Here is a 20325-nt window from a genome sequence, read left to right on the forward strand (position 1 = left end):
TAACAACGGATAGATCACAACACAGCCCCGGGACGCTCTGTAGACGTCTGGGATAATGGACGCTCTTCAACACAATTGCGCAATGTTACAGCCATCCCACAGCCTGGCTGGACCTGGTGAAGAATAGTGGGGTATTTCTGCTGTATCCAGTGCTTGTAAAACAGCGATACACCACTTACTCCTGTACAAGGCCGATCGAGCCTCCTTGCGATGTTAAATAGCGACGGTTCGCACGACGTGGACATCGTCGATGCCTATCATTACATTGGTTCGGCGGCAAGATGGCCAACCAAAAAGCTTAGGGGGTATGGGGCTTATTGGGCGGCATTACGGGGAGCACGAGCTACTGGGTAATGAGCCACCAATCGCCGCGCTGTGGCTTGTAGCCGCTGGTGGCTCGTACCCAGTAGTTTAACGGAGACCAGACCTTAGGTAGGCGTCTCGGCGCCTGAATCACTACCCAGTATTTTGCTTGATCAGATTCCTTGGTCTCGGTACGCCGTATGATTCAACCATGCACCCTGTCGCACCGTTAGGCCAAGGCTACACGGAAACTTAGGCAGTAGCGTAAGGGCAGGGAATCTACTAGGTTCCCTAATGACGGTCTAAAACAGATGCCTAGCCGAGAGAAAGGTATAGCGGGATCGTAAGGGCCAGATGAGACCCGCAGTGTGCTATTTGCTTAGGAAGTGCTCAGGGAGCAGTCAGCGATGCCCAGCCAAACTCTCTCTCACCAGGCTTAGTTAATGCTCAGGTTAAAGCGGCCTTTGCTCACCCTCTACGATCAACCTGTCCGTGGCAATTAATTAGGTTTTTCGTTCCCGAGTCCTCTAGGGATTAGTGAGGACGCAGCAATACGCAGGACCGACTCCCCGAGTAGCCTTCTCCGCATTCGCGACTTGCGACTCCAACCCGCGTGTCAATTATTGTGTTGACTTTGGCTGCGATCGACGTTGATCCCATTCTAGGACAATCCATCCACACACACAACAATTCTGTTGCTCCGAATCCAGCCTTGCAAGAATGTTGCTGGAGGCAGGCATTTTCCAATAGCCATGCCACCAAAGCCTTCTGTTCGGGGCGAATACATCGAAACCGTCAGTCTCCGTCCATCGCAGGAATCATCAACCCCAGGCAATGGCTGACAACCTCGTTTCAGGAAACTGGCAACAAGATCAGTCGCCGAGCCAGCGTCCTGGGTCCGCGCCATATCATCCTGGCTGGCAAATGTGTCATTCAGCAGGACGTTGTAATCCACGGGGACCTTGTTCGTCCTCCACAGCCAAAGCCTCCCTCTCAACAGCAGTCGGGTGACCAGAAGGCGGCGACCCAAGACCAAACTTCGATTCACCTCGGTCGATATGTCTTCATTAGTCCCGGCTGTACACTTCATCCCCCTTCCCGCCTTACCACAGTGCCAAACCCGAACGGTGGTGAACCGCAGCAGATCATGACCTACTTCATGCTCCGAATATCCGACTACGTCTACATTGGTCCCAACACACACATCCGTGCAGCTGAGATCAGGAGCAATGTTTGGATAGGCGCCAACTGCACGATTGGGAACATGGTCATGATCAAGGATAATGTCAAGATCTTGGACGGCACCGTCCTCCCTGCGAACACCGTCTGGGCCGGAGGCACCATCATTGCGGGACGACCGGGAAGAGTTGTGGGGGAGATTGGTGAAGGTTGGGCGGCCGGCGGAAGCAGTGGCTCCTCCGTGGATGAAGGAGTTGGAGTCAAGAGTAGAGAAAGATGGGCTGCTGTTGGAAACAAGAGATGAATCTGCGCCTGGATACTACGATGGACGAAATCTCATCACTTTCTAGATCCGTCTCGAATGCCATGTCGAACGACAAGTTCCGACCAGAAATGAGCATCCCCTTGCTGGACGCGATCGAGCGTCACCCATGTTCTAGTCTTTGCATCCATTGCAAGACCCTTCTCTCGAACGGGATACTGGGGACAAAAGCCGGTTCGCGCAGACTAAGCTACGTGAATCTCGGACCAAAACCGACGGACGTCTGTACGAACCGGCAAAAGGCATTTCATTCTCAGAAATATCGCGGAGAGTCTATCCAACAGCCAGCATCGAGCTCCGATCTCCGTTCCGTCGAATCGAGGAGTATTGCATCAAACAAATGACACAAATGATGCCCGCCATATGCCAACTGATCGATCAGACAAAAAGCTGCTCGACTTCGAATTGTTGTTAGTCATCCCTCCAAAACCCGTTGGAGAGAAGAATGGACAAGGAATCATCCTCCGTCTTCTCTTCATGCTACCGAAAAAATGCCACTGTACTCTGAAACTAACCCTCACCTCACTGAGACTCGTGCCTTTCTATCACATCCCGACAGCAACTCCCCCAGATCATTCCAGCAAACGTTGCCTGCCTCAAACAGCATTGTCGCCCTTGATCCCCACCGCCCTGAAATCCTCGGCTGTCCAACTCCATCTCTGCGGCCGGCAGGATTGCCGTGACTCCGGAGTCAGTGGAGCCGACGTCCAAGCATTATTGCATGAGCTGAGGTGACGATGGCGTGTGTGTGTAAGATGATGCTCAGATGCACTCGCAGGCTGAACGGGGGTCTGGTTGGAGTAATGTTGGATCGGCACCTTCATCTCTGTCGTTAAAGGCCATTCATTTCGGACATCATCTTTCGCCCGAATTTGGCCAACGATAGCTCCCAGCACGGGTTCCGAGTTTTGCCTCGATATCTCCCTTGAATGTCGCAATCCGTTGCTCAGCTCAGGGGGATGCTGCTTCAGCGGACTCTCAAAGCAGCTGTATCTCGCCTCGGGCCCTTCCTTCGAGTGCGACCCCGAGGATGAAATCAACGGAGAACGAGCACTCGAACGACGTCTCAATTCGGTAAAGACCGTCCGCCCTGGTTCGGGGGGTGAAGTTTGGCCGTGGTCCAGATCGACGTGAGGGCTGTGCCTTCCGCGACGCGGGTTGAGAGGGGCAGGGAAAAGGCTTTCGCGTTCGTATTGCAACACCGGGGGTCGCCGGCTTGCATCGTGACGCGGGAGACTAGGAGTTGCTGGGCAATGAGCAACGGGATGGTGTTCATACAGTGGATGGTCTTTCGGGATCGGGAGCGCCGCCATCATATCATCTAGGTGTTGGTGGATGGTGACAAGGCCATTGTACGACGTCAGTGGAGATCCGTATCCTGACTCCATCGAGCTTTTGTTCGAGGCAGGTGCGGAAGGATAAGGACAAGCCGGAACAGCTTCGACTTCGGCGATCCCTGGGGCATGATAATATGGATTCAGCTCATTAACCAAAGCCGGGACTGGAAGCGGCGCCATATTGTCATGTCCATATGCGAAATCGCCATATCGATACCCACCAAGGTTCTCGAACGGCACGACCTCTGTTGGTCTTGATCCTCTCTGAATGGCACTCGGGGAACTCGTCTCAGCCTCGACACCGCCAATGACCGCGGAAACAACTGCTTCGTCCGCCTTTTCATAGACCACTCCTTGTCTTCCTCGTACCCGCGTCTCTTCTTGATCCTCAGCACTATTTGGTATCTGTGCCCAACCGGCTCCGTCAAGGACCCTCCCACACCTCCCACCGCTCTCTCGATTCTCTGCCGGTCCATCACCATCGTCCCCACGCATACATCGGTCTTGTTTCCCGTTCTCGGCATCGCCATGATTCTCATCAACCGCGATGCCATCCGGTTTGCCGCGCATGCGATTCTGGCGATGTATCCTCCAAGTCGCAATCCCCGCAACAAGCAGAATCACCCCGGTGAGGCTGAAGAAGGATATCATTGCCGGTTCGTTCATGGGTTCTATCTGTCCCGTGAACACCACTCTGAGTTGAATGTAGGTATAGCAGAGTATATGATGGGCGGGATTGAGGTTCGTATGTTCCTGGGACTGGACTCAAGTCCGGGCTGTAGAGCAGAGGACAAGTGTGTTACAGCAGAGAGAAAAATTTGGGTTAGATGATGGCGAGTATGTGTGTGTAGCTCTACCACGAATAAGTGACTGGATGACTGGCTGGCTCCTTGCTGATGATACCGAGCAGCTTTGAAAACCGAGGGGTGTCATGGAATAAATAGATGAATGAACAATACCAGGGACTCCTATAAGATGGCGCAGAATAGCATGTTCTTCGTATCGTCTTGTCTCGTCCCGTCACCTTTGGCGACCAACAACAAAACCACCATCACTGCGACGACGAACTCTTTGATCCCCTGATCCATATCACTGAGAGACATTGATCCCTTTGACCGCGACATATGGCACCCTCGCGACCCGTCTCGTCTGAGTGAGGGAGAGTGCCGCGCGGATTGAATCATTCTCGTCTCTCCTCTTCTCGCCTCGCCTCGCCTCATCTGGACTGGTCGCGCTGCCGTGGGTCTCTTGTCTTTGTCGCTAGGTGTGTGCGTACATACATACATCCATGGGCGCTGGCGTTGTGGGCACAATACTCAGAAAAGTCGATTGTCTCGCGGTTTTCACCGGTTTGTCTCAGCCCTCCGTCTCGCAGCTCCAGCGTGAACCTGGATCTCTGCCGTTCTTTGGAAGTCAAGATCAATTTCAAATCCAAGATCAAGCTTAAGCCCTGGCTCAAGCCCAGCTTCAGTCCGTTCGTTCCAGGCCCTTGCAGGGGTTTTGACTGTTTTTGAATTCAGAAGTTCTTGAACCCGGCGGCGGGGTTGTTGGGAGGCGAGTCTTCGATGTTCGTGTGACGCATATGCGTTGATGGATATAGAGAAGTGGAGAGGACAGAAATGGAGATGTCCAGGGACACATCAGGCAGTTGCCAGGGCAAGCACTTCGCAAGATCTGAGAGGCGTAGGAGAAAGTGGTACACGGAGAAAGCTGGGTGCCGCTTTGATCGCATCCCGCAGTTGTGGTGTGTAAAATTCTTGTCTCGGACGAGGTCGCAACATGTTCCGGCGCACAAGCTTGAGGCTTTTTCCGGTAACTTCACCCGCCCAAGGCTTCTCCGTCGCCAGGTGAAAGTCCTTGATCCAGGCAGGCCTCATCGAGGCGTCATTATCTGGAAAAGAAAGAATTAGCCAGATGCGCGCGGCGTAGGTACACGGCTGGCTAATTACCATCTCGCAGACCCTGCTGTAGTAGTCGCTGTCTTGATCATGCTTCGCTGGGCGATGTCTCCCCCCCAAGGACGACGGTTTCTCCCTGCCTCTCCCTCGCGGCCAGACGTGAACAAGCGTCTCCACGGGTTCTGCCCGGCACATGCGTTGCTAAAGTAGACCGAGCACCCAGTAATCTGTCTTCCATATCCGCGCAGACAATGCTCTCGTAACTAGGCAATCCATGGGGATCGGCTTGACAGTATGGGGGTAGGATAGACTCTTCCGACGTTGGTGAGTTTGGAGGGCTGTTGTCGAAGATGAATGGGTCACGAATTCTTTCGATAGCGGTGTTAGAGGGATCGGGGGTACCAAGCTCATTGCGCTGTTGCGACCAAAGCCAGAAATACCGGCGCCCACTACCAGCGTGGAGAGAATCATAAGCTGGTGGAGGTGGGCGGATGTTGTTCACAGTGCCCTCAACTGGATCAAGTCTGACGCGGAGTTGCCGTCTGATCCTGATGTGGCGCAAAAAGCTCAGGCAAAGGAAAAACACAAGGATGAACATGATGAATGCGATGCCAACGGTTCCTTCAATTGCTGTTCCTTTGAGGCCCATCTGTGTTGGAACCTCGTTGAACTCGAACACGACAGAATACATGGACCTGCCGACGTAGTAGGAATCACTGATATTCTCACAAAAGATTTTGTTCAGCTGTATGAAAAAGAAAAAAAAATACACAGAGGCGACCAAACTATGAAATCACCTCACTTCCCATATTTTAATGCGCCGACGGGAATGTATTCTTGTTGGGAGGCGAAAGCCACTCGAACCGCTGGATTGAAAACCATTTTCGCGTTTGTTGACGAGGCAGACAGTAGCCTCTGTTTCTGCCATTCTAGAGATTGCCTGGGACAAGCTTTGAATCTCAGGTGGAGATGATATAAAGCAGAGCAGAGCGAAAGCTGACGGATGAAAATATCACATTATCATGACTGCACCACACGAGAGTAGTTGGCTCGCTGGGTAATAGGGTTGCCAGGCAGGCAGACACCGAGACAATTGCTATGTAAAGATTAGTATGTTAGTGCCATCTGTAGTTGGTATAGCACATTCTTGGCGTCTTGAAATTTCTTGGCAAGAATCCGACTATTTATTTTCGCTCCTCACTTAATGCCATTCTGACTTCTTTTTTCTTTTCTTCATACTTGTATGTCCCACTCCCCCAAGCGCAATGAATTTTGGACTTTCGCTAACATTTCAATAGACCTTGTGGGCGCAACTTCGATCACGAATGGAGTCTGCGATAGTGGTGTCCCTGCATTGCACATCGCGGTGGATGTCGCCATCAAGTGTCCTTCGGGGCTCTTGTCCGCGTATTTTTTGGCCAACTACCACTTTTTCATCATGACTCTTGCCTGGTTGCAAGATCCTGGAGAAGAATATGGAATGAGCGGTCCAGACGACATGGTCTGCGGAATCTGGAATCTGCGCGTGCTCGACGAGTGACACGTGAGGTTAATAGGAGGTACACAATCACAAGACGGAGGAGAGTACGGCTTGGGCGTTACCTAGCATTATTATTGTTGCCATTAGTATCAGCAAAGACGAAGGTACACTTAACGGACATGTATGAATGAGATTTAATGCGAGCTCTGCTGTTTTGCCTTTTTGATGTCTAGGCACCAGCCGAGATGAGCCTGAAACTACGGAAGGAGTGAAGAATAATTAATCGCAAGCCGTTTTGATTTCAGCGGGAAAAGGTATCCGTTCAGGTGCAGCGTTCATCCTATTTACGTACATAGATACTTGCAGGTGCATGCATAGAAGGCATTATGATCACAAGGACATTCATTCATCCATCCATCCATCCGTTCATTAACTGTGAGATGGCACAGATGGGCAGAAGGGTGTGATGACATGAACCTCTCAGGTCGCGAGGTGTGATAGTGGCGGTGCATCAGCCTCAACGGATGCAAAAGGTCATCGCCACCAGTTAACTCGCTCTCTCCGCGCCCGCCACCTTTCACCATCTGCGAGTCCGAGACTCGGGATACCTTACTGGCCGAGGTCCATTCATTCATATACTGTGTGATTCAAGCCCACAGCGAAAAGGGAGACCTTACGCTCGCCAGGTCAAGATTTGACTTCCCCTTGGCACGGACGTCTGGTGCCCATCTCGGAGTCGCCATATTCCCGGGATGCCCCATGTCTCAAGCAAGCTGAGATAGATCTCGGTTGCGGGGTTGAATGAATGAGGGTACGATCAACATTTGGTCTCGCATGCCTGCCGAAATGTGATTTAGATGGAACCCTCTTTCCTCTCTCCCACCCCTCTCAACACTCGGCAGTCTTGATTCTTTCAGGCACATGAATCAATTAATTGCAGACGATCACCAAGTAGATTGGGGGCTAGTACACTGGTACAATCAGGCTGGATGTTGGTTTGTCATGTGTCTTGTCTACCTGATACTCAGTATACATGGTGCCTTTGGTCACCTATCAGCAGGTAGAGGATGCTGACAAGGTGGCACCCATGGTATAATTCTCTGCAAGTGCTATCAACATGATTCACAATTGTGACCACCAAGCTCAATCGTCATGTCAGCCCTGGTTTCTTCTCTTTACGCATACCGCCAGTGTCTTCCCCCTCGCCAGATTTGCCCAAAAGGACCTTGAGTTTCAAAGCCCGTAGACCGTTCAGGAGGTTTCTGCGGATCTGGCTGCTTCGCTGGGTGTCCTCTCCCTGCGCTCGACGTTGCACTTTTCCCAGCCTTTGACATGCTCACCGCGCTTGCCCAGGTTCGGATCATTGTTTTTCTTGGTCTGATCGACCGTGGTTGCAACGCATCGAGGTAAGGGCGACGAGTATCCTACAGGCAGTGAAAGACCCCATGGACTTGATGAGGGGCACCTAGAACTAAAGTTATGCAAATTCGGGACGCAATCACTGCCCTTAAAGATGTGCTCATGCCGTCGGACGTGAGTTGGGTGAGTATAACAGGGTGAGAAGGAGATACTGGCCGAGCAAGATAGCTAACCGAGGACGCCTTGTGCCAAAGTTGTCACGATAGAGGTAGGCCTAGCACTGTTAGGATTCTCGACGGTCTCGTCTCTCGTTCCATTACCTTTAGACTGGTCGAAATAGAGTCTAGATATTAATTCATATCATCGTCATCATCGGCCCTGAAGCCCGTTCTGTCGACGTTGTGTTATCCTTGGCCACGTCGCAGACAGGGCAATCCATCCCTCTAAGGATGACCCAGTGTGCAAGCATCATTTGTAACACTGTTCCAGAGGTTGGCTCTTCTCACATGGACGCAGTTAGTGTCGATTGGCCAATTGGTGATGGCTAAATCTCTATGCGGCTGCTCTGCGTGGTCATGAGAAGCTCGAATGTGCGATCCAGAGATAGTTCGTGGGAAGAATCACTACTCCCAAGTCCGAGCGTTGGAAAATAGTGGACTGGCGTATTCTCATGGCCTCACGAGTGCCCGTCTGCTGACGCTCCTGTGGATGATTGACTAACAAGATGGCGGTGGCAGATGAGGAGAGTGGTACGGCGAGTCGCTTGTCACGGGGAAGCAGAGGAAGTGCAGGCAGGTGGCCAAGTGGTCATATCGTGGCTGTGCCCTTCAGGTGGGTGTAGGGTGATCTGCGGCAGCGATTGTGGCAACTAGGGGTCGAGTGCAAGCTGGGGAAGGGATTCTGAGACTGTCAGGAGGTCAGACCATGTGGTATGCGGAAGCCGGGACAAAGAAAGCTGACCCAGAATATGGGCCGGGCTGGAGTGGCTCGAGGCATTCGCCCGCAGGAGACACAGAACCAAAGAAAAGAGGTCGAGATGCGAAATGTGAGCTGTTGCAGCGAGTCGCGCGTCTTTAGGGGGGGAGGGGCCGAGGTGTGCAAACGAAGGGAGAGACGTGTTTCACCAGTCACCAGACGAGCCAAAGAAATGATGCCGCTGACGGGTGATGTACGTTAAGCGACCGGCCAGTGACCTTACGCGAGAGGGAGGCCTGGGGAGCCCCTGAAGCGCGTCGAGAGGGTGCCTAAAGTGTATGAGACGTGTCAGGCGTGTGTCTCGACCTCTCTGCCAATCAATGGCTCGTGGGGTGGGCACCACTTGGCCACAAGGGCGTGTCAAGTGGCCATGCTTGGAGAATGATACCACCTCAATGAAGAGGAGGAGTGAAGCAGCACTAACAGTCGAGAGTTGAGAGATACGAGATGATTTAGCAGAAGGCCAGGCGAATCGTAAAGAAACTACCATGCCGAGTTACAGTACTACGTACAGTACTTTAGGAGCTGACTCTGGCTCGTAATGCGTAACGCGTAACGGGGCAAAGGGAGGGAGATGGCAGCTGCAAGGACGGCCAAATAACTATCGACAGATGGCAGATGGCAGCTGGATCAGCGCCGAGCGGTGCCCTGGCTGGTAGGTTTATGGGCTATGGTATGGGCCATGGGCACTCCGACCGCGAGCTACTGGTACCCAAAAAGTCAGTTGGGTACCTACCGAGTACGAAGTACCTACCTACAGTGCATGTCGCCATCCCCATGCAGCTCCCGGGGCTTCCAATGTCCATCACCAACCTAACAAGTCAACCCCCCTTTGTGCTTTTACGCTCTCATGCACATGTGTAGGAAGTCAACTGAATTGATCATTGGGTGCACTACTAGTGGCCAGTGATCAGTAGGACTTCAGCAAGGAGGACACAAGCGACACGCTCACAGTCCACGTAGATAAACTCTAAAGGATCGGACTCCATCGGTCCATCTGGAATAAAAAGCCCTGTCAGTGCACACATTGCATCCCCATAAAAAGAGGCGTGCATCGTGCATCGCTCAGACTCCCAGTTGTGCAAACCACGGCCCAATCCACTCGCTCTATCTGCCAGCCGCCAGTGCAGGGCGAAACAAGAACCATCTCGCCAACTCGCCTGCGATTCTAGCCACTGGCCCTGGAGACCTGGCCGCATCCTGCAGCCGTTACCATTCAGGGTCTGCCAGGTCTGTGCAAGCGCCCGTTCAATCTATAACGGGTCTTGTGGCAATGCCCTTCTGCTTCACCTTCACTCAATCCGATTCATAAAAACCACCACCTCATCGCTACCTCAACTCACCTTCTCTTCCACCCTCCATCCGCCATCCTCATCCTCACCTTCGTCAGTGTCGAAGGCCCGAGCTTGAGCTCTCACCAGCTTCAAGCACCACCCCCCTGTCGCCTCCCACCTCCCTGACACATCTGGGGCCGGCCTCCCCACTTCTTGCAAGCCTCCTTGAGCTCGCATCCTAGCCCAAAGCGCACCCTACTACTAGCCCTCCTCAGTGACAGACAAGCCGAGGGAACGACGCTGTGTCCGCCTGCTCCAGGTTCCAACCCCTGACAAGCCGAGCAATCCTTGTCTGCGCCACCCAGGGCAAGAAAAAAAACCCTAATACCCCCCAACGGCGCAGTTCCACGCCATCCCACCATATCTGTACTCTGTACCTGGAGTTTATCGTCCGCCTATCCACTAGCTGCAGACGCTGAACCCACTCTGCTGCAGTTGCGACATCACTTCCGGTACAACTTTTCAGGAGAACAACTCGCTTGGATACTACGAGACTCTCTCTCAAACATCAGGAGCTGCATCCCTGGGCCGTGCCTGGGACTACCATAACCCGATATATCCCACGCAGCACAGGTTTTTGTGCGGATTCTGAATCTCTCCTGCTGGCCAGGTGAAAAAGTCTACAAAGATCGGCCCAGTCAGTATCTTGGATACCAGCCTCCCCTCCCCGCTTGTGTCAGAGGCCTGTCACTTCACTTCAGTCCACTCGCTTCGTAACCAGCCTTTGAAACCTCTGAGAGAATTGTGAAGGCCACTCCATAAACACTCGGACGTGCCTCCCCTCAAAGTCACTCCCTTCATCTTTTTCCGCCTCTCACCACCAGGGTCAAATCGACTTTTTGCAAACAGGTCCGTCATGGAGTCCAAATACACCTTGGCCCAGAACAGGGCTGCGCTGGAAGAATTTGTGCGGCAACCTGTACGGACGTACATGATTCAGCACCTTGCAAAGCAAGCCTCACAGGTCATTCGATGTGATCCAGAGCCTCTTCCCCCCGCAGACTCATTGCCTACTCCTCCGTCGACACCGCCTCACCCGTCTTCAGCAGAGCCCGCTCTCGCTCCTTTACCGAGCCTGGAACAGTTCATCAGCTCCCTCGTCCACCGGTCTGCCGTTCAGGTGCCAACTTTAATGACGTCTCTGGTCTACCTTGCCCGTCTTCGATCTAGACTGCCACCTGTCGCTAAGGGAATGCGATGCACTGTCCACCGTATCTTTCTTGCGTCGTTGATCCTGGCTGCGAAGAACTTGAATGATTCGAGCCCCAAGAACAAACACTGGGCAAGATACTCAACGGTCAAGGGGTTCGATGGTTTCGGATTCGGACTGGCAGAGGTGAACCTGATGGAGAGACAATTGCTGTACCTGCTGGATTTCGACACTCGAGTGACAGAACAGGACTTGTTTGTCCATTTTGAGCCATTCCTCGCCCCCATCCGCTTCCAGATGGAGCTCCAGCAGGAAGAAGAAGAACTGACCAGCTGCCATCGACACTGGCACTCTCATCAGACCTCTTACGATTCTGCAATGTCTGTGCCACCTTTGCCACGCAAGGAGCTGGCTCAACCTGTGGTTGCCACCCCTCCTCCCAGAGCGGTCGGTGTATACGATTCCCCTGCTTCCTGCATCGATGAGGACTTAGCTGGCGGCCGGTATCCAAGGCACAAGGCCAACAACAGCTCGTTGTCGCTACCTGCTCCAAGCCATCGACGATGGCCATCCCCATTCCGTCATCATGGCAGCAATCGATCGGTGTCACCGCCGTCCATTCGTGATCTTCCGCCTCTAGTTCCATCTAGCAGACCTGGCACGATGCACAGCCACAGCAGCTCCCGGTCTTCCTCATTGGCCCCATCATCACGATCTCGATCTTCCTCTCTTGCACCGACCTCTCGAGGTACGCCGTACACTGCATCATCAAACATTGACGACAGCATTGTGGTGGTCGACCTGACTCAGAGCCCTGACGCATCATATCACAGTGCACATGGCAAGGCTATCTCGGTAGCGCGGCCCAGCCTGAAAGGCCATCAGACAAGCTTTCAAGGCGAAAGTCAACAGCCGGCCAAAAAGGTCAAGGCGGATTCCAGCGTCGGCAGTGTGATGGCGAGGTTTTTCAGTTCTGCTGCGAGCAATTATCGAATGGGAAGGACACCTGTTCAACAAGCAGCCTAGGAGGCTGTGAATGTTGTTGACGACACGACAACCAGAAGAAAACGCAAGCGAGCACGTCACAATTCAACTACAGAAGAGTTGTAATATCGACCCAGATGCTGATGACAAAGCTGATGCCAACGACTCATGCCATCTAAAGTCTCAGACTTACCATACTCTCATTTACGGCAATCATTTTTCTTTACTCGTGCGGAGAGGTGCTCTGTCTTGCATAGCGAACGGCGTTATCGGGGGATGTATGCAAAATTGACGCATCAACGGGGCTGGCAAATATCTTGGAGAGAAAGCGAGCTGAACGCAACCCATTTCACATGTAACACTAGTTCAGAGATCACCTGGAGCTGGAATGGAAGGAATGCAACAAGCAGTATTCGTTGGACTGGTGCCAATGGGTTTCATTGGAAAGGAAGAGAAGAAAAACCTCAAGGCTGACGACGAAGCGTGCCGCGGCCCGCACGAGGGAACTTGGATTTGAGATACTACTATTGGAAGGAGGATTTGATACCCCTTGAGATAGAGAAGAGTGGATGACGGCCAAAATGAACCGTCCCTGAGATTGAGATATGATCAGACTCATCTCGGGTGCCTTGATCAAAAAGAATCTTTTCAATAAACCCTCGCTATGATTTTGGAATAGCCGAAATAAAAACAATTCAAAGTCGAAATCAATGCCAAATTCAAATCCAAATTCGAGTTTCTGATTTTCCTCGATAAAGAACCCCTCCCCCTCCCTCCACTCCACCAACAAACAAGCAATCTCGCTTGCTTCCAGCTGGCTGTTTGAACGCTTCAAACGAGTACCTCGTACTTGCCGAGTAGTACTTGCTGGATGTGTTGTTGCGTGGCATGTCCTCGTGGGGTACTACGGTACAGGTGCAGCTAACACCGGACCACACGCAGCCATTTTGGAGTCATTCCTTGCACTTTGCGATGGACAGCGCTCGTCTTTCCTTGTTTTCCTTATCGCATGCCCATACCTACATAGGGACCCATGCCTACTCTGCCAGCGCCAGGACCTGTACATACCCATGGCGGGTGCTCGTCAGTCTTGCAATGTCCCCCTTCGCCCCCTCTCGATCTCCTTCCTTCGTGGAGGTGATTACCCCGGGGAGGTTCCGCTATGGCCAAACGCACACTCGGTCCCGAAAGGATTGCAATCCCACGTAGGTACACCGTAGATGGACCCATTGTCCGCGAGCGTGCTCAGCTCCAGCCAGGTCTTCGGCATGGAGGTGCGGCGAAGATCAATGGATCCGGCTCGGAGCGTGACGCTGGTCGCTAGTTTGTAGAGCGTCCTGATCAGAAGACCGTCGTGCTGGGAGTGTAAAAAGCTACCGTCCGTTTTTGAGACGGTGAACGGTGACCGGTTCCCTCAGGCCAGGGTTTACATGCCACTTTGCGGTCTTGTAGACTGGAATTTGATCCATCTTTGGACTCTCGTCTCTTGTAGTAACAGGTTGCTTGAACCCACTGGCTCACTCGGTCTTGTCCCCCTCCGTCCTCTTCACGCCTCCCACTGGGAGACTCTCGTCATGGACTGGTTCGGGTTCCTCCTTCTCGCTTAAATCAATCCTCTTGCCCTTGCCCCATCCCAACCCATTCGTGATGACCCTACCAACCGTCCACCCTATCACCACCCCCCAAATAACCGTACAAGGCCATTTCTGCCACTCGCGATCCCAATCCAGCGCCATCGGAATGGCACCCACCCATCCCCCAATAAAGCTTCCCACTGTCCCTCCCCATACGCCTGCTGTGTCAAAAGGGAGCCACGCGGCTGCGACGTCGCGCCAGGCGAGGGAGGAGACACCGTGGGTGTAGAATAGCGGCAAGAAACCGACCAGGGAGACGTGTACTGAGAGGAGGAATGTGAGGGGGAGGAGGGAGGTAGGGTACAAGGGTGCGCCTAGGACGAGGGCGATTACCGCGAGCGGGAGGGGTGGAAGAGTGAGCGTTAGGATTAAGGAGAAGAGTGCGGGCTGTACCTCGCTCAGTGTCAGTCGTTCAATCTCGAACAGTCATGGGAAGCCGTAGATGATGAACAGGAGCAATGATGGTGCCACCAAGCAATACAGACGCAATGGAAATTGTACACGTGAAGAAAAGACTCACCGTGATTCTCGCATTCCAGCTCCCCTCCGCAGCTGCTGCCGCGGTACCTCCTTTTCCGGCACCATGACCATGGCCCTTCGCAGCCCCTGCTCCCAGATTCTTCTTCCTCACGCTTCCTGCACCCACACTTCCAGGCACCTTGGGACTCTTTGGATGCTTCTGCCCTGGACTTGCTGTCCCCTCCACAATCGGGCCGCCCGGCGTACCAGACACCCAAGACCCGGCAGGCGGTAAGCAGATTGCACAGAACAGGCACTGCAACGCAGCAACAACTCCCAAATCACTCATTAAAGTGTTGGACGGGTCCGCGACAAGCGACGGAGCACGGAGGTAGTAGTACAACGGAATGAGCGCGGTGTGAATGTAGCTATAGCGGGTCGCGAGCGACGACGGGAGCAGAGGGATTGGGTGGGTGGTTGGCGTGAGCAGGCGGGCTTTGCTCGAAGGTTGAGCTGGAGTGGGAGGAAGGAGATGCGTTAGAGACGTAGACATCTTGTAGAACAGTAATGAAAGTGTTCAGGACTTCTCCTAAGTGAATCAGTGTCGAAGGAGTAAGCACGGAAGGAATATCAAGCCATGATGTTTGGCATTGAGAAAATGCGAGAATTCACTGCTGTCTGTGACCGTCTGCAGCTTTGGACCTGAACATCATACAAGGTATGTACAAGTAGGTTTCACTTGGCGAACCCGAGAGCTCGATTTCAGCCTTGTGGCGCGACTGCTCAGCCTTGCCGACCCCAAGTGCCCTACTGAACTTGTCTCTTAATCCTATCCTACGTCGTAGTATTTCCCAAACTGCTTGTGTTATACTCAAACAGATCGCCCGTTTTTAGGCCGAACGTATTCGTACATAAACGCTGTTGCCCCGCTACTCATAAGACCTTCATCACACCTGTGTGGGTATCTCATGTAAACAGTTTTCCCAATGCATAGGCCCGTGCAACTGATTGCCTCTGTCAAAACAAGGCCAGAAGAGCCAAGTTTCGCCTTCCAATGCCAAAGTCCAAAGAGAAGCGCATCGAGAAAGCCAAAGAAAATGTGTGTGTGGGTGTAAAAGTCAAACAATGCAACACAATCATCAGTTGCCGCTCATATAACTGCCACCTCCTGCGAATCCTTCGTTGTCTCAAATTTATCACGTTGCTCCTCCCGCGGGGTTTCATAGACGTCCTCAAAGCCTTCCTCAACATCTGAATCTTCTGTGCCGCTAAAACGAGAAATTTCTTGTGGTAAAGGTGGGTCTAACAGAAATGGATGCGTCCGATGTAGTGTTTTCATTCGAGGTGGTGTGCCAGATGAATCCTGTTTCGACTCAGGGCTAGGCGTCGGATATGGTTCCCTAATTGTGGCGTAGACCGGAGTCCTCAAGCTGTTCATCTCTTTCTGTAGTTCGTGTACCTGCTCTTCCAATTTTTGTCGAGCCGCTTTTTCTTCCTTCATCATGTCCAACAGAGCCTCGAACTTGTCTGGAGGAATGTGAATCGAGGACGGCGAAGTCCCCCGAGAGCGTCTGGGTGATCGTCGTCGCGCGGTCGCGGGTCTGATTGTGGCAGTCGTTGCTTTGCTCGCTCTTTGAGGACGGAACATGTCGTCGGCTTCTGGGGAAGGCAAAGGAGACTCGCCAGGAGAAGACAGGAAAGTTAAATCCTGGACTCCACCAGAAGAAAGGTAGCTCAAATCGTTTGACGATTCCGTTGTCAACGTCAGGCTTGTCTCATTCTGCTGGAATATGTCGCGTATCGAGCTTCGGCTGAATGGTCTTGGATTCAACCGTGGATTCGGCAGGTCGTTGCCTTGGAGCTTGGCCAATGCAAATTCAAAATCGAAGAGCTTGATTTCAAGAGTATTAACCCTCTGCTCTAGTCCAATCTCGTCATGTTCTGGACTTCCGAGGCCAAAGTCAAAAGTCTGCATGGGGTTTACGATGGAACGATCGTGCTCTGATTCCGCCACCGAATTGTCGGGCCCCAGGACGTGCGTGGCCTTCACCGAGATCGACTGGCCGCTATAAACAGGCACAGGGTTTTGAATGGCGCTGTTGCGCCAGTAAGCGATCTCACCTGCTCGATCGCGAGTGGAAGGACGCTCAACAGAGCCTCGATGGACAAGTTCGTTGAGTGCATCTGCGCTCTTAGATCGTCGCTTGAACTGACGGTCCGAGACACATTCATCTTTCGCTCCACTTTCCACTGGAGAGGATCGCGGTACAGGCCAATCAACGACTGCCTGCAAGAAACTAGACTGGTGATCACTGAACACCAGACTAGGCAAAGTATTGCGACGCCCGCGCCGCGGAGGAGGCGGTAAGCTCTCGTGAACAGCTTCAAATTGCGGATACGGGGTGGAATGCGAGGTCAGTGCAGCTCCTCGGGAGGTAAAATCTGCTCCCAACGGAGGAGCCGAGTCCAGTCGTGATCGAACTGGTTGCTCTGCGACGGATTTGAGATGTCCAGTCTCGCTGTAATGGAATCCACTGGTATCGGTTGGCACGGACCTGTGTTTCTTGCTCGAGAACATGCGTTTTAGGGTTGCGCGCAATCCCCCAGGCTTCTTCTGATTCAAAGATGCCTTTGAAGGAATTGAAGACATTGAGCTTGGAATTAGTGACGGCCCGGCAGAGGTTCGAGCACGCGCGTGAGGCGGGACATCACTGACATGTCGCACATGGACGTCCTGCGTCGCCGTACTTTTCCGTGGCCATGTGGTGTCGTTATGTCGCTGTCCCGAGGGATGTCTGGATGGTGGTACGGTGCTTGTGTTGCTGAAGAGTCCGGATTCATCGAAGGGAATTGGATCAGATATCTTCAGGTCGCCACGGCGCAAAGCAGCACCCGTACTGGCCAAAGACAAAGATCCCGAACCCTTGGCTCTGTGATTGGGAGAAGGCATATCGCGAAATTGCAAGGTCCAGCGATACTACCTCCCAAAATTCACCGACCACACAGCATCAGGTTTGGGCGAATGACGCTGCAGAGATTCGCGTCATGCTGACGCTTTCAGGCTTGAGAATGTGCCGGCTTCACAAAGGGTCAATAGACATTGGGAAGCTCGCATCGACAAGTGCTATCCCCGGTAGGCCCAACAGTGGCACAATAGCATATGTCACCGATATGTCAGTCGCAACACTGTAGCGCTCAAATTTCGGAGGTCTGGGAGGCTACCATAGATTTTGTGGAAGATTAAGATTAGAGCCAAAAGTATATCTAGATGAGGCGGTCGACACCAGTCAGAGGATGTGGTGAGAAGGAACAGTGGGCCTGAAGAATCCAGAGCCAATGATGACCTTATGAAGGAACGACCAGGAAGTTTGAAGACCGACACGGCGCACAGAAACCGAAGGTAAGGCAGACTCGAGACAGACAATGGGGCGAAACAAGAGGTGCAAAGTCGCAGAAGTTGCAGAGTTGCAGATGGTAATAAGGGCCGAAGCGGCTTTGAAGAGAAGAAGACGGAGCTGGCCTCGCTAGAACAGCAGACTTTGAATCGAGATGGTGTAGGGCGGTATCCTTGTAATACTCCGTAGATCACAGACTTGGTGTTGGCTTCGGCATCGCTTCGACCCGCATGGCCATCCCAAGCTTCAAGCTTCAAGCCTCCAGGCCCCTCGATGGGTTAGGAAGATACAGGGCCAACTCAGAAGAAGAAAGGGTGACCAAACCGACAGTGTCAAGCGTGGTCTAGAATGACAGCTGGTGGTGTCCCACTTGGTCCAGCGCGCTCACAGCTATCATTCTCTTTTTGTTCCTGTTTCAGCAGCAGAGGAATTGGAGCGCGGACGACGACTTGGCGGACAGTATCGGCGCAACGGAGGGGCAGATAGGTTCCCGATGGAGACTGGGATGGAAGTGGGTGTGAAGCAGAGTGAGCCAGGAGGCAAGAAAGAGGAAATGTGGGCGTCAAGGGAGTCGAGGCTGCCAGCGCGTCGACCAGTCATGATAGAGAGCGGCCGATGCGCCCCGGTCGGTCATTCGTTAGCCTTGGAGGGACTCACTAGGTAGGCTTGCTGGGCTTTGCTGGGCTTGCTGGGCTTGCTAGGCTGCCTAACCTTCACTAAACCCTACTAGGCCTGCCTACCGCCGGTACGTCGTACCCAGGTACGCTCTGGGATCCCCCCTTCTCTCTTTTGCTCCCTTTGCTCCCTTCTACCCATCTGCCGCGCACCTGGGGCTGCTGGTGTTGCACCCAATCCTCTTCCCTACACACACAATTGATTTACTGGGTATAGCTATTGTCTCTGGGAAAAAGTCACCTGCCGGCCCCCGACCAACCATCCTACTTGCGCCTGTCAATCCCTCCACCCATCTACCATCCACCACCATCCTCCACCTTCCTCCACCATCCTCGCCCATCCCACTAGCGAACTATCGACATCCTGACATGCCGGTTGGCTGCAACCGACATTGCCTCCTTCTCCCTCGTGACTGGTCAGCACCAGTTCGTGCACTCCCCCAGCTGCTGTCGTGGCACCTGGACATCTCACCGCACAATCCTCCTTACCGCTTCCCCGTCCAAACGCGCTCTACAACCATACCACGGACTCGCCGGAAAGCTGAAAGAAACACAGCGTCAAGGAGGAGGGTCAGAGACCAAGGGCAACTGCGTCGTTGGATACCACCCCCGCCGACTAGACCCCCTCCAGCATGACCATGTGTCGGGGGCTCGTTCAAGGTAGCCAGCCCACCCTTTCCCATTCTGCTCAATCCATTGGATTCAACAGGACTACCCCTGCGCCATGCAGCAATGCAAGTCATTTTTAGCGCGGAAATACCCGTTTTCGACTGAACTCACGCAAAGGCAGTCGCCCACGTCGCCGTTTCGAATTCATACAAGCGAACTTGAAGGGTAGTCGAGGACAGAAACATGTCTCTGTCTCTGGCGCGCACCGGAAGACGCGCCAAAAGGGATCAACCGATGTCAAACCCAAGAATCCCATCGGCGCTGATAGCAAAACGTGCTCGGTGAACACGGAACAGGAGGATGCGGTAAGGCTGGTTGGGCTTTATCGCCCGAGGCCAGAAACCACCAGCATGCCCCTTTCGCCACGACTGACTGGCTGGGACGTGCTCGCTTGTTGCTAATCATCGCTCAGGGCAAGCAATACTGTACGAGGTAGGGACTTCGCTGGCACCCTTTGCAAAGGGCGTCTGCTCTTGAGAAGCGCGAAATCGAGTCTCATTGGCCTCGCCTCCTCCGCTTGTACGTTCCCGCACTTACCTGCAGACAGGACCAATTGCACTTGAGTGCTGCCTTGAGCGAACGTAAGTCACGGTTCAATCAACTTTCCATGAACTGGAGGATAACAAAGCAGGCCTGATGACCGAGGCTTCACCATTTCCTACCTATTCATTCATGCCTAGAAGCATCGTCTCCTTGAGGAATTCGTTGACGACTTCGTTGACTTTTTCCTTAACTATTCTTTGACCATTTCCTTGAGCACACCTACTTGAGAACTTCCTCGAGTATCTCCCCCATCATATCTATTTGAGTACCCCCATGAGCACCTCCCTGAGCACCTCCCTAAGCATCCCCTCAGATATCTCCTCGAGGATCTGCTGGAGCCCCTGCTGCTAGGGCAACTGCTGAAGGACCTGCTGGAGAACCCGCTGAAATGGGTTCTGGAGATCCTGCTGAAGAACGTGATGGAGATCCTGCTGAAAAGAGCGCTGGAGATCCTACTGGAGATCCTGGTGGTAGAGCGCCTGCTGGAGGAGGTGTTGGAAATACGTCTTTGCTGATTTTTCTGCTGAGATTTGCCCACCCCTAGGATACTTTCAATTCTGACCCACAGGTCTGGATAATTGGCATCGGCTTCGTTCAATACAGCTTGGTATTTATCCCAAAGGGTGTTAA

General features: G+C 53.0%; 6 protein-coding genes across 6 annotated transcripts; 2 read left to right on the top strand and 4 right to left on the bottom strand.

Annotated features, from left to right (window-relative positions):
- Window positions 1-1055: 1055 nt before the first annotated feature.
- On the top strand, window positions 1056-1786 carry Z519_06205 (uncharacterized protein; the record flags this gene model as incomplete). The annotated part of the gene is made up of 2 exons (XM_016763945.1): window positions 1056-1097; window positions 1160-1786. 2 exons carry the CDS (start codon window positions 1056-1058, stop codon window positions 1784-1786), a joined length of 669 nt encoding a protein of 222 aa, XP_016620269.1.
- A 614-nt stretch (window positions 1787-2400) lies between these two features.
- On the bottom strand, window positions 2401-3807 carry Z519_06206 (uncharacterized protein; the record flags this gene model as incomplete). Its single annotated transcript, XM_016763946.1, has 1 exon — window positions 2401-3807. One exon carries the CDS (start codon window positions 3805-3807, stop codon window positions 2401-2403), a length of 1407 nt encoding a protein of 468 aa, XP_016620270.1.
- Window positions 3808-5127: 1320 nt separating this feature from the next.
- On the bottom strand, window positions 5128-5921 carry Z519_06207 (uncharacterized protein; the record flags this gene model as incomplete). The annotated part of the gene is made up of 2 exons (XM_016763947.1): window positions 5128-5755; window positions 5842-5921. The coding sequence occupies 2 exons, from the start codon at window positions 5919-5921 to the stop codon at window positions 5128-5130; spliced, it is 708 nt and encodes a 235-aa protein (XP_016620271.1).
- A 5122-nt stretch (window positions 5922-11043) lies between these two features.
- On the top strand, window positions 11044-12363 carry Z519_06208 (uncharacterized protein; the record flags this gene model as incomplete). Its single annotated transcript, XM_016763948.1, has 1 exon — window positions 11044-12363. One exon carries the CDS (start codon window positions 11044-11046, stop codon window positions 12361-12363), a length of 1320 nt encoding a protein of 439 aa, XP_016620272.1.
- A 1475-nt stretch (window positions 12364-13838) lies between these two features.
- On the bottom strand, window positions 13839-14967 carry Z519_06209 (uncharacterized protein; the record flags this gene model as incomplete). Its single annotated transcript, XM_016763949.1, has 2 exons — window positions 13839-14348; window positions 14476-14967. The coding sequence occupies 2 exons, from the start codon at window positions 14965-14967 to the stop codon at window positions 13839-13841; spliced, it is 1002 nt and encodes a 333-aa protein (XP_016620273.1).
- A 597-nt stretch (window positions 14968-15564) lies between these two features.
- Z519_06210 (uncharacterized protein) lies at window positions 15565-17364 on the bottom strand (the record flags this gene model as incomplete). The annotated part of the gene is made up of 1 exon (XM_016763950.1): window positions 15565-17364. One exon carries the CDS (start codon window positions 17362-17364, stop codon window positions 15565-15567), a length of 1800 nt encoding a protein of 599 aa, XP_016620274.1.
- Window positions 17365-20325: the final 2961 nt, after the last annotated feature.

The sequence above is a fragment of the Cladophialophora bantiana genome (assembly GCF_000835475.1).
Source record: "Cladophialophora bantiana CBS 173.52 unplaced genomic scaffold supercont1.8, whole genome shotgun sequence".
Classification (NCBI taxonomy): domain Eukaryota; kingdom Fungi; phylum Ascomycota; class Eurotiomycetes; order Chaetothyriales; family Herpotrichiellaceae; genus Cladophialophora; species Cladophialophora bantiana.